The sequence below is a fragment of the Lycorma delicatula genome, chromosome 1 (assembly GCF_047948215.1).
Source record: "Lycorma delicatula isolate Av1 chromosome 1, ASM4794821v1, whole genome shotgun sequence".
In the NCBI taxonomy this organism is placed as follows: Eukaryota; Metazoa; Arthropoda; class Insecta; order Hemiptera; family Fulgoridae; genus Lycorma; species Lycorma delicatula.
Genome location: NC_134455.1, coordinates 337,997,606 through 338,012,128, shown reverse-complemented (window position 1 = coordinate 338,012,128; position 14,523 = coordinate 337,997,606). Strand labels below are relative to the sequence as shown.

The following is a 14,523-nucleotide window of genomic DNA, read 5'->3' as shown; positions in this document are numbered from 1 at the left end:
TACATGTGTAAATAACTGCAAGTACTGCACTGGCTTACCTCGCCTGATGTAGCTGCAGATGTAGTCCAATGTAAGTGTAAATGTACTGGTAAACATGTAGTCTGGAACAAACTCAGGTTGACCAGTCCTGAGATGTGTGATTAATTGAAACCCAACCACCAAAGAACACTGGTATCCTCAGTCTAGTATTCAAATCCATATAAAGGCAACTGTATTTACAAGGACTTGAACCTTAGAACTCTTGACTTCAAAAATCACCCGATTTTGATTGTTCTATATAATGTGGAATAATATAAATTTGAATATAAAGCATATAATTTAAATTATATAAAGTACGCAATTTAATATAAACTTTAATGTAACAAGTGAATATAATACATTTCCATAAAAAGAATATAAGTTGTAAATTATATACAATATATTACAGAGTTTGTATTATGAAAGGAAATATCATATTTTATTAAGAAAGTGAAAATAATATTGAAAGTGCACAACAGTATTATAATTTAATAAGTCAATAGACAATTAATTACAGTCTCAAAGAGTTATGAAAAACTTGGTAGTTAAATCAACATATTTTAATTAAAAATATTTATCAAAGCATATTTGAAGTGATACTTAATATTTCTTTGAACTTAATCAGTAAATCTGGTGAAAAGGTTTAATGGTTTTAAAAATATTTTGATGAATCACTCTTAATTTTCAAAAATTAGTGTTCAAATTGAACACTGTAGTTGAATTATTTTATGTTAAAATTATATCTAATTTAAAACTTCTGATGGCATAGTTTTTCCCTCTAATGCGCACAGAATGTTGACAGCTGTCAGTCCTGCCATTGCATTTCTAGTCTGATAGGTTGCTGATCCCAAATGTGGTGAAAGCACTGAAAAAAATACATATATAAATAAATGGGTGAATACTTAACTAAAATTGTTTTTCTGTAGAATATAAATATATACATAATATAATTTATACAAGGTTGGCTAAACAAGCCTTATATTTGTAGGGTATAAGGTTTCACATGAAGAAATCTCACTATACTATTCTATGGCACACATTGAAAATGTTAGCTAATATTGGAAACTATGCAATGTTTCATGATGAAGTACAGGGAGAGACAAAAAGAATTAAGGCATATCAATTTTGGTATGTAGATGATAATCCATGATAAAAAACACCAATAAACATATAACTAAAATTATAGCATAATAGGAGAAATTTTATGAAAAATGTATGATTCTTTTAAGGGAATGCACACTCTTATAAGTAATAAAATAACATTAACTAAAATAATATAATTATTGTATATAATATTAATATTTGAAAGGATTTTCTTTGATGAGTTGAATACCATTTGAATGGAAATGATATTTTTAGGTAAACAAGATGAATTTAAAAAATGAAAATCAATCAAAGAAATTTCTTTGGTTACTTAGGTAAAAAATGTGACAGATTCAGGAGAAAGTGCTGTACAATTCTTTTAGGTCTAAGTAAAAATTTTGTAGTGTGATATTTGGACTTCTTCATTGAAAAATTGGAGAAGATAGGTAAAACAGATAATTAATTTTTTTAAAATCAATTTAAACCATTACTTTTATAAATGAAAAAAACATGTAAAGAAATAATGAATGAGGCAGGAGTAGTAGTAATTACTGATCCCAATTTCTGAAACTAAGAGATGGAGTTCTATACGAGGTCTAACTTTAAGTTAAATCAATAAGCTATCAAATAAATCAATAAGTAACATCAGTAAGCTATTATCGTGAATTACAAAGAGACCAGTTAGTCTATGTAGGTGATAAACCAATGCTTACAAAAATATATTAAAAAAAGTTATTTTTAGAGATATCAGCATCTGCTGTATAGATATGCAAATATGCAACACTATGTATAGCATAATTTTGTAACTAACGAAAATAAATCCAACTCTAAGAGGGAAAAATAAATCTAGTACATAAAAATTATGTCATGTCATGATCTAATATTACAGAACTGTCATTACTAGAGAAGTTTTTAGATGTAATGATTGATCCCAACCTCTAAGAGTAAATTAACCCATATATTCACAAAAAAAAAAATAAATAAATAAATTCAAGCATTTTGCTCTTAGATTAATTTGTAAGATTGGTGATTTGATAAGCACAGCATATTATGGATTATGTTAGTTCAATACTCATGTTCAGTTCTCAGTACTTCATCATAATCATCTAAAGAAAATTTATAAAATGTTATTCTATAATACCAATAAGATAACTACATAATAAAATATTGTAAATTATTTCATCATGTGGTATTCTGCCTGCTAGTAGGTTCCAGGTTCCATTGTTGTCTCCATCTGTTTCTGTCCCATGCTTTTCTTTTATCTCATAATCCTTCACTACCCTTTACCTTTACGTCATTTATTAACCTTATTATCAGCCTCCCCTCCTCTTCTTTTTTCACCTTCAATGGAATCTTCAAGAACTGTATTTTTATTCCTTTTCTCCTAATTATATGCTTGTTCCACTTTCATTTCCTTCTAATAGTCACCAATACTATTCTACCTTCATTTATTCCTCTTAGGATTTATACCTTCATTTATTACTTATATGTAACATATAAGTAACATACTTATATGTTACTTATTCTGTTCACCCATTTTATTTTCTCCATGCTCCATGCTTCTTCAGACCCCCATCTCAAAAGCCTCAATCCTATCTTTTTCCTTTTTCCCCAGAGTCCACATTTTACTGCAGTACAAAAGTATATTCTAAACATAGCATTTTACCAATCTCTTCCTCAGCTTCAGATTTATGTTGCTGCAGAGTAGGTTTTTCTTTCTAAAAAAGGCTTACTTTACTATTGTAATTCTTGTCTTAATCTCTGCTTTACTCCTCCAGTCTTCAGATAGTACTCTCCTGAGATATCTGTATCTTTCTACTTGTTTAATTCTTCGTTCTGCTGTTTTAAGATCCCATATTTTCTCTCTTATTCACCTTCATAACTTTTGTTTTCTTACATTTATTTTTATCCCATATTCCTTCATCCTTACTTCCAGTGCTTCATCATTTCTTTTAATGTTTGAGTTCTTTATCTACAACCAGCAATCATCAGCAAATCTAATACAATTTATATTTCTTCGACCTATGTTTACTACTCTTTGACCATCAAATATTTCTTTCAATACTTCCTCAACATAAAGGCTGAATAGTATTGGTGATAAACAGCCTTGCCTTACTCATCTGCCTAATTCTAACCAATTTGTGAGATAGATTCTCATTTATTTACACAGCTGCTTTTTGCTTCATATACAATTCTGTGACCAGTCTCCTATCCTTCCAATTAACTCTCTTTTCTTTCAGAATCTCAAATAACTTTTCCCCACTTAACTCTGTCAAATGCTTTTTCCATATCAATAAACACAAGCTCAATTTTCTTTCAAAACTTCTCTCTCCAACCATTCTTATCAGTTCTCTTGTTATTTTTCCTATTCTGAATTCAAACTGTTCTTCCCCAGTATTCTACTTCATTTTTGTAATCAACCTTCTATTCATAACTCAGCATTAGTTTTGCAGCATGTGATATTAAGTTAATGGTTCTATATTCTTCACATTTTTTTGGTTCCATAGGTATCGGTATCGTTATTGTTTCAAAAAGATTTTCTGGCCATATTCCAGTTTCATTAATTGTATTATACATTGAGAGTATTTCATCTACTCCTTCATCTTCTAAACATTTAAAGAGTTCTATTGGAAGTTCATCTACTCCTATTGCTTTCCTGTTCTTCATGTCTTTAATAGCTTGTCAATTTCAGATATTAAAATTGGTGGGCCTTTCTCCCCTTCCATAACTTCTACCTCAGCTTCCCATTTCCTTCTCTCTAGAAACAGGTCCTCTATATTACTCTTCCCATCATTTCTCTATCTCATCTTCTTTTACTATCTTTGTTCTCAATTTTTCTTATTTTATAAGTAGGAGTTCTTCTATCCCATGTGGCATATATAACATCTTATACAATAAGCCATACTTCTTTTCATATTTTTCTAGTGATACTTTTTTCTTTTCTAAATCTTCTGTCTTTACATTATTCTTTTAACCACCTTTTCCTAGCTTTATGTGTTTTTCTCTTTAATTCGTTATCAATCTTCAATTGATTGCTCTGTTGTATTCTTCTTTATTTTTACATTTTCTTCTTTTTTCCATTTTTCATATAATTTTTTGTGTTACCCAAAGTTTTGCCCAAGTCCCTTCATAGAAACCTATTCCTTTCTCTGCAACTTCCCTCATAGTTGATTTTATCCTTGACCACATTTCCTCTGCTGGTTCATTTTCCCTTTTAGTTTGAATAATTATCTTTGTCAGTATTTCACCCACTTTTACTCTACCTATGCCTTCTAGCCCCTTTATATTCTATTTTTTTTCACCTTCATTCCTAGTTTATGTGTCCAAAAGCTAGCACATGGGTGCTAGCTAACCTTGTATATGCAAGCAGCATGTGTCCATTAGTCACCATGTTTACAGTAGAGAGGATTCAAAGTGTGTTGTGGCTTGCTATGTTTGATTAAGTTTCTCTGTTAGGCATGAGTACACTTATGTATTTAATGAAGACCCCCTGCATGAAAATAACGTTCGGCAATGGTTTCAATTGATTGCTCTGTTGTATTCTTCTTTATTTTTACATTTTCTTCTTTTTTCCATTTTTCATATAATTTTTTGTGTTACCCAAAGTTTTGCCCAAGTCCCTTCATAGAAACCTATTCCTTTCTCTGCAACTTCCCTCATAGTTGATTTTATCCTTGACCACATTTCCTCTGCTGGTTCATTTTCCCTTTTAGTTTGAATAATTATCTTTGTCAGTATTTCACCCACTTTTACTCTACCTATGCCTTCTAGCCCCTTTATATTCTATTTTTTTTCACCTTCATTCCTAGTTTATGTGTCCAAAAGCTAGCACATGGGTGCTAGCTAACCTTGTATATGCAAGCAGCATGTGTCCATTAGTCACCATGTTTACAGTAGAGAGGATTCAAAGTGTGTTGTGGCTTGCTATGTTTGATTAAGTTTCTCTGTTAGGCATGAGTACACTTATGTATTTAATGAAGACCCCCTGCATGAAAATAACGTTCGGCAATGGTTCAAACAACTCAAAGAAACAGGCAGCCTACTGAAGGAATCACTTCCAGGATGGCCATCAGTGTCTGTTGAAACGATTGAAGTAATGCGAACAAGTTTCTTATGCAGCCTGAAGAAATCTGTGCGGAAGTGTTCTAGACAACTGGGCATTCCTAAAACAATTGTTGACGATGCGTTAATAATATGGTTATGTTTCACTGTGTACAAAATTCAGGGTTACAACAAATTTATTCACAGGACAAAGTGAAACAATTTGATTTTGCTGTAAACATTCTGGATAGGTTAGAGCAGGATGATGATTTTTAAACAGGTTTATTTTCAGTGATGAAGCAAGATTTCATGTTTCTGGATAAGTACATAGGCATAATGTTTGTATATGGGGTACTGAACTTCCACATGTCGTTATTGAATATCAGTATGATATTGGTACCATTATCAGTATGATAATGGTAGGTGCGCCTATTTCCTGTATAAATGGGGTAAAACCGATGCCCCTTTGTGAGTGTGGTGAAAATCAGACACATCACAGAAGTTTGCCCTAGGACAGCTTATGAAGGAAATCCTGAAGATTTCCTGATGGCAACTCCATAATCAGTAGCATATATTAGTTTGTTAAATCTTTGTTTATAATTTTGACTGTAATTGGTGTTATGTTTTGGTGCCATACGCTAAATAAATAAATCAGTATGATAGTGAAAAACTGAATGTATAATGAGTTATTGGTCCCTTCTTTTTTGCAGAAAAAACAATTACAGGGAACATCTTCCTAGATATATTAGAAAAGTATGCAGCACCACAAATACTGAAGAATTTCATTTTCCAGTTAGACAGAGCTCCTCCACATTTTGCTGCAATCATACAGAATTTTCTTAACAAAACATTTCCTCAGTGATGGGTCAGATGAGAAGGGTGGATTGCACCTGATTTCTACAGTCTCCAGACCTTACCCCCATGGATTTCTATTTTTAGGGTATTCTGTTCAATTTCCAAATCTTAATGTCTGCAGGACAACTGAGGGAGCACACAACAAAATCTACTGAACAGGTAAAAAACTTGGAGTGTTTCTCTTTCATTTAATGTATTTCATTTCTTTACAATGCTTTGTTTCAAAGATATAATTATTTAAAGCCCCACTATTATTTTACAGACATACTGTAGATATATATATATATATATATATATGTATAACTCAACTCAATCCACCCAAGTACAGAAATAAGACAACTCTTACCTTATTTTTTTATTTTTCATATAATTTTTTATGAAAGCACTTTCACGGAATCCTTCATCATGTCATAAAATATATTTATATAAAATTACATATCAAACATAAGAAAAATTGAAATTAAAAGATTAAAATTACAATTACATATACAAAAACATATGATGCCAATTAAATGAAATAAAATAAAATAAAAACAAGAAAAAAAAATATGACATGTGTATGGCTAGCCAAATACTACAGTACTGTACTACTTAAATAAATATTTCATTATTATCTATAAAGGTGCTGCTATCTATAGCAACTTTTGTCAGTGTATCTCCTTCAAATTCTGTCTTTTAGTTAAGTTGAATCTTTGTTTATATTTATACATATAATATTTTTCTAAAGTATCTAGATGTTTATTTATGTCTCCTTTTTTAATTTTGAATATTTTCAAATTAGCATAAACATCAGAAATAGAATGTTTATTTTTTATAAAGTGATCCGAAACATTAGAGAAGCCCAATTTTTCATTTTTATAATACCTAATATGTTCATAAAAAATGGCTTTAAATGATCTATTAGTTTTACGTACATAAATATCCGAGCATCACTTCACTCTATCTTATAAACACCACATAGATTGTATAAATCACTATTATTAATGTTTTTTTAAATATTTTATTTTGTGGTTGTTAGTTTTATATGCAGGTCTAAATTTATACTTCTCATAAACTTTGGTGGTATATTCAACAATACTGTGTTAGAGGATGAATATTTTAAATAAACATTATCAATTTTCTGTGTGTTATGCAATGGTTTTAAAGTTATTGTACTATTAAGTTTTGATATTTATTTTTTATACATATTTTCAATTAACAAAGTACTATATCATTTTTAAACTGCAATTTGTTTTATAGTATTTAATTCTGTGTTTAATTTTTCTTATTATTTTGTGTATAATGGATAGCTCTATTTATCATATTTGTATATATGTAAATTTTATGAGACCAAGGATGATTTGATTTTCTATAAATTATTATTTTATTGGCTGTAGGTTTCCTATATACCGAAATTACAATTTGGTTATTTTTGTTAATTTCAATAATACTAACATCTAGAAAATTTATTGTTCTGATTATATCTATTTCATAAGTAAAATTTAAATCATTATAATATGAATTAAGTTTATTTAAAATTAAGAGGTGTTCATTATTTATAATGGATCATAAATGACAAAAACATCATCAACATAATGAATCCATAATAAAACAATATGTTATGAATAACAGTATAAACTATTTTATTCTCAAAATTTTGTAAGTATTTATCTCTGACATAATAGCTGACAAAGGAAATCCCATAGCCAAGATATTTTCCTGTGTATAACACTTGTTATTAAAATCAAAGTAATTTCGTTGACATATATTCCTTATAATAGTGATGATGTTATCAATATATTTAAGGTCTTCATAATTATTTATTAGTTTATTTTTTATTATATGAGTTGTTTTATCAACAGGTATGCTAGGATACATGTTACTTACATCATAACTTACCATCCTAGTGTTTTTGCCGAATGTTACATTTTTTAATTTATTTACAAATTCGTACCCATTTTTTATGTTGCAATTATAATGTAAATTCTTTTTTATCTTAAGGATTTTATCTATTACTTTAGAAATAGTATAAGATGGAGCAGATGTAAAATAAATCAAAGGTCGCTTTGGGATGCTGGGTTTGTGTATTTTTTGAAGTCCTGTTAATTTTGGAGTCACCAATTCAAAAGGGTGTAATCTAGTATGGATCTTAAATTATTGCTATGATTAAAAATAGTTTTGCTATTGAACTTTCTGTTCTTTTTATAAATAAATAAGTAAAACTAACAGATCATTTAAAGCCAGATTTTATGAACATTTTAGTTATTATAAAAATAAAAAATTGGGCATCTGTAATGTTGCAGATCACCTCATAAACAATGTACATTCTATTTCTGATGTTAATGCTAATTTCGAAATATTATAAATTACAAAAGGAGATATAAATAAATACGAGTATAAACAAAGATTCAACTTAATCCACTAGCAGACAGAATTTGATGGAGATACACTCATAAAAGGTGCAATAGATAGCTAGATATTACATGAAATATTTATTTAAATAGTAGAGTACTGTAGTGTTTGGCTAGCCATATACATGTCAACCCACCGGGTTGGTCTAGTGGTGAACGCGTCTTCCCAAATCAGCTGATTTGGAAAGTCGAGAGTTCCAGCGTTCAAGTCCTAGTAAAGCCAGTTATTTTTACACGGATTTGAATACTAGATCGTGGATACCGGTGTTCTTTGGTGGTTGGGTTTCAATTAACCACGCATCTCAGGAATGGTCGAACTGAGAATGTACAAGACTACACTTCATTTACACTCATACATATCATCCTCATTCATTCTCTGAAGTATTATCTGAACGGTAGTTACCGGAGGCTAAACAGGAAAAAGAGAGACCCATACACATGTCATATATTTTTATTCTTGTTTTAATTTTATTCTGTTTCATTTAATTGACTTCACATGTTTTGTATATGTAATTGCAATTCTAATCTTTTAATTTAAATTTTTCTTATGTTGATATGTAATTTTATATAAATATATTTTATGACATGATGAAGGATTCCGTGAAAGTGCTTTCGTAAAAAATTATATAAAAAATGAAAAATAAGATGACAGTTGTCTTATTTCTGTACTTGGTGGATTGAGTTTAGTTATATATATTTAAATTTTTAGTCCACTGGTGATATGGGTCTTGAAAGGATTGATTTAAAAAAATATATATATGAGTATATATAAAAAAAAATGTATGGAAGTACATATTTTCACATAGAAAAATGAAGACTTTTCATACAATTGCTTATTTAAATTATATATAAATATTTACCATATAATAAATTAATGAAAATATTATCCAGTTTTAATTGCAAGGTAATAATAATAATAATAATAGTACTTTTATACAAAGCCATAGAAATAAGAAGAATGACTGAATTTCAATTTAAAAAAAAGGATTAGTGTATATAATTAAAGTAAATAATCCTCTGGTATTCCCTTACATGCATATCACTAAAATAATGTATGCTACTTCTTTATATGGGGTGTAATCTGGGAGTCAGGTAAATGAATAAAAAATTTACAAAATATACATACTATTTAAATTGACATCAAGCAGTAATAGCCTAATTACTGTTTTAGTTTAATTCTGTAACAGATCTAACAGTACTACTTTTACTAATTCATCTTTGATCTGTCATCTAAATGAAAATTGTACAAAAATATATTTAAGAGATTCATGCATTATGATCAATATGGATAATCAATATTTGTGAAGAAAAAAAAATTAAGAATCTTTTTAAAATATACTTTTCAAAAAAAAAAAATCAATCCATACTAAAAAGTAAAAAATAATTTTGTTCTCAAGAAAATTGCTTTTAAAGAATTTTCTATTTATGTATGAGTAAAAAGAAAAGCGTTGGGTGTGCTCTAATTATAAAGTCATATATGAGAACGCAAGTCACACATACACTTTACTTTTTAGTCATGCATAAATAGAACATTTTTTAAAGGAATTTTCCTGAAAACAAAATTAATTATTTTTTACTTTTTAGTACGAATGGTTTTTGGTTCATTATTTTTTTTTCTTAAGAAATGCATATTTTAAAGAATCTACTTTTAATCATAAGTAAATGAAATTGTTGTTTTAATTATTTAGCAAACAGAAAAAAATTATATGCGGTTTTTTTCTATATTATATCCTGAAGAATTAGTTTCCATTATTATAAATGATATCAGTTATTTATAACTAAATCAGATGATTAGTGTACATAAATTTTAGAAGGTAATTTAGCTAGTTACATTAAAATCCACTATTAATAGCCACCTGATCTACTCATACTGAATTGACAGTCAAAATAAATCAGATTAATAGTTACATCTAATCAATTCAGCTCTCTTCCTCAAAATGTTGCCCTTGTATTTCCAGCAGTCTCTTTTACATTTAAATATTCTACACATAAAATATAGAAATATATGAAATTAACAATACAATATTGTATTTTCACCTGACTTACATCACTGTGTCAAATTTTACTGTTGTACTTCATCGGAAAATGAGTTTAATTAAGATTGCAAGATTTGAGGATACAGATGAACCATTGTAAATTAAAGAAAAGCATATAATTATTACTTTAAATGATAAGCGTAGGAGGATTTTACATCTTTTATATATTACAACGATTACAATTGAAAGCAATCTTATAAAATTAATTTATTAAATAATAATTCAAATAATACTATAATCTGTAATGATTCACATACCACAATTATGTAATTTCAACAGAGGATGACCTTGTGGAAGAGGTTCAGGAGTGGTAACATCAAGACCAGCACCACCTATTTTGTTCCTGGCAAGAGCTTCAACCAGAGCTTTCTGATCTATTAAATCTGTAATAAACACAACAGTTTTACATCAATTTGAGATTACAAGCCAGTTAAATATGTTTATATCTGCTTTAAAATTGATAAAAATTAGATATTTCAGAGCCAAATTATTTTTAAAATGTAATAACACTAATAATTCATGTCACAGATCGAATAGTTATATATAGCACCATAGTAAACTGTAATAATATTGTTGTAGCATAACATAGCTAATAGTACAAGATGCTTGCTGTGTATCAATCTGGTGAATTTATTTATTACAACTTTGAAAGCCAAACTGTATCATCCATGTAATTGTAAACATAATTTCTATAATAACTAATGAAATTATTGTATACTGCAATATTTTTGACTAGTATTATAATTAAAAGAAAATCATTGTAAATACATCTGTGATCTGGTTTTGATTGTCATTTCCTTACTCTTAGGCTATTGAATAATTCCTATGAAGTCTTCAATAATGTGTTCACCATCTGTAGAATCTGAGTTCACTGTCAAAAATATTTATAACAGTATATCAATGACAATGTTTACAACATATATATTTGCAGTGAAGTCTAGAAAGATTTTCTACTTTTGTTTATGGGTGTATTCAATATTGATTTCCAATGTACAGAAGTCATGCAGATGAACTTTTCTCACAGAAATTTTTCTACAGCATGTTTTTATGTTGTTTTTTAAGCACATAATTCTACTAACAATATATTTTCAGTCAGATTCAGTATAGGTGTGACCTTTATAATGAAAAATTTCATCTACTTTTACCACCATTTTAAGTTGTTGCATTTGTTATGTCGGTACACCTTTAGTTTATTTTGGGTGTAGTAGATTATTATTTATGTTTTCTTAACTGGATATGCATTTCTGTTTTTGTTGCTCTGAAATTTGGAGCTGGATCATAAAGTGAATTATGGAATGAAGCACTGCCAAGAACTGTAAAGTGGCAATAATGTAAAATTGTCAAGGCCCAAAGAAAAATGTCAAAAAAAGAACAAAACAAATATAGCATGTTGATCTATTAACAAGGTGTTATAGGAAATAACTACAATAATTAATAATAAAAAACTATAGTTTCTGTGGTTAAGATTATTACAAATAACACTACAACTGACCATCTAAGATAGATGATTCATTGTTTGTTCACAGTATGTCTGTTACATGAACTCACAGAAATTTCTATTATAATTACAAATACTATTGGTGAACAAAGGTGAATTAACAAAAGCAGTTGAATTTAATAACATAACCAAATATTTTGTGCATAATTGTATTATACTTACTTTCATAATATTTTTCTATTAATGAAAGCATTTGTAAGTTTAAAACAATTATTTCATACTGTTTGTTGTACAATACCTATAAGATATTTTTTCAATGGAATTTGTGACTGCCTCCCCCCCCCCTAAATAAATGTTTAAAATACATAGAAAGCTAACAATATAAGTAACTTCAGGAAAATTTGTCAAAGCAAAGGGAATTTTTAGCCTATGGCCTACTGAACTTTTACTGTCATGCTTCCTGAATATTATTCAGGTGAATATCAGTTATAGGTTTATAGCCGTAGACTGGTTTTAGTTGTTAATGTATGTTATAAAGTTAAAATATAACTACAAAATGGTAAAAAAGATGTACTTGAGGTATTGCATTAAAAAAAAATTATTCTTAAAAAAGGAGTAATTTCTATAATTAGTAACTTTTTAAAATACCATACAATTTACACATTCATGGATAAAATATTCTGTTGTTTTTCTGATAAAATTCTCATGCAGACAATTACAGATATTATTTTCATTGTGAAAAATTGCCATTTGGATTAATGATGAATTTTCCCTTAGTCATCCAGATGCACATCAAAGGAACTAAATTTAATGACTGTATTTTCTTTATGTATGACTAAATGCACATTATATTCTACAAATAAAGCAGAATGAGACCTTCCCATTACTCTAAACAAGAGGTGCATAAGCCTTCTTTTTTCTGCAGTGACTAAAATTCTATGAAATTATGCCATCATATGTTGGTGGCATTACATGATTACTTACAAGCAACGTTTATAATGTATAGTATCATTGATTTAAATATTTTTAAGCAGAGTGTCACCTTACACCTCAATGTGTTTTGGTTTGATGAACTAGAATGTTTAATTTAATAATTAAACTTGTTAATATGATATGAGTTGGATGCAAATGACATTATAGAAACTCATTTATTGAAACAAAACTCAAATCATTGTTCACATTGATCATAGCCTTCTGTAAATAGATATGAGATCCCTGTCAATCTAACATACTTCATGTAATCTATTTGATTACATGAAGTAATCAAATAGTTTTAGTAATCATGAAGTAATTTTTCATAGTTGAAATTTTTTGCAAAAGATAGTTGTTTATTTTAAAATTTATTCCATATACCAGTAAATGACTTATGTATTAAAAAAAAATCCTTTACATGTAAAACAAAACAAGAATAATAATTTAACCGAACTAAAAGTCAGCTTCACCAATTACAAAAAAACTTCTATGAAAAATTAAACAAAAAATGTTTTTTTATTATTATGTGCTTAATACACATCAGGAAAAAACTCTGAATATTCTCCTTCTACTTTTACATTCTAGACAAATCTGCATGCATTCATACCAGAGTTAAATCACTGAATTATATTTCTTTTCCTATTAAGTTTTGTTTCAATTTATAAAATGAACTGTTTCAATCAACAGTTGAAGGAGTTCATGTCATTTGGATCTTAAGAAAACACTATGTTGTTGATGATAAACTCGAATAAAATTCCCTAGGACATCGAATCGAACATGGTGGTAATCCAATTTCCCTAGGGCACTGAATCGAACATGGTGGTAATCCAATTCTTTCTTGGCATCCTATTCATTCGCTAAAGATTTGATTGAGATTACTCTCTAATTTTAAGAACACTGAGGAGACACCCTCCTTCACAGCCAAACATAGAGAGGCTAATTCAAATACAAGATTATTTAATGGGTATGAAATAATATCTTGTAACATCTCAAGATATAAAACTTCTATTAAAGAAATAAGGTTCTAACACTCCTTTTTTTGTGATCCCACACGAAAAGTCAATTCCAAGCACATTAGATTCCTTGTCCATAACTACACTAGGATCTTTATCAGACCAGTGAGTTACAGAAATGAGGATCTGGTTCATAACTGATTGCTAAAGCCATCATTCTGTCAAAACCATTTATTTGTGAAATAAGTTAAGTGATAATACTTCACTTATGTAGAAAGGCTTATAAAATTGTTCTGGGTATTTCCATCCTTACAGGAACCTTTTCTGGTTGATGCTTGATGGTTCATTACTAATATTTTAACAAGTCCTTTGTTTTCTAAAGTCTAAGTAATTTTAGACCTTCCTGATTGATCATGGAGGATCTATAATGCCAGCAGTATTTTCAAATTTTATGCACTTTACAAAAATGATATGTCATTAATGAAGAATTAGGAATATGGGATTTTTGTTTTGTGAATTTGAATAGATACAAAAATGAACTGAATAACAATTAAATAATAATTATATCAGCTGATTACTACCAAATTCAAAACTAACATTTCCACCTGTTATAGAATTTAAATTCGCATGGAGGAAAAACTGACTTCACCATGTTTTTATATACAGTTTTTTTTTGTAACTTTATTTACATTCATTCGGTTTGCCTTATAGAAACAATAAGTAAATCTTATGTCATA

The 14,523-nt window shown here is 28.6% G+C and overlaps 1 protein-coding gene across 5 annotated transcripts in view; it reads right to left on the bottom strand.

Moving 5' to 3' along the window:
* Positions 1-359: 359 nt before the first annotated feature.
* LOC142334310 (glyoxylate reductase/hydroxypyruvate reductase-like) overlaps positions 360-14,523 on the bottom strand; it is a 99,451-nt gene continuing 85,287 nt past the window's right edge. For 2 of the 5 annotated variants that reach the window (XM_075382244.1, XM_075382243.1), the window contains 2 exons: positions 10,681-10,806; positions 364-883 (listed from right to left, as the gene is read on the bottom strand). In XM_075382244.1, coding sequence (XP_075238359.1) covers positions 762-883; positions 10,681-10,806 — 248 coding nt within the window. In that variant the 3' untranslated portion in view covers positions 364-761. Of the gene's footprint in view, positions 884-10,680; positions 10,807-14,523 lie in introns of all 5 variants that reach the window. The other 3 variants (XM_075382247.1, XM_075382242.1, XM_075382245.1) reach the window with 3 other exon arrangements.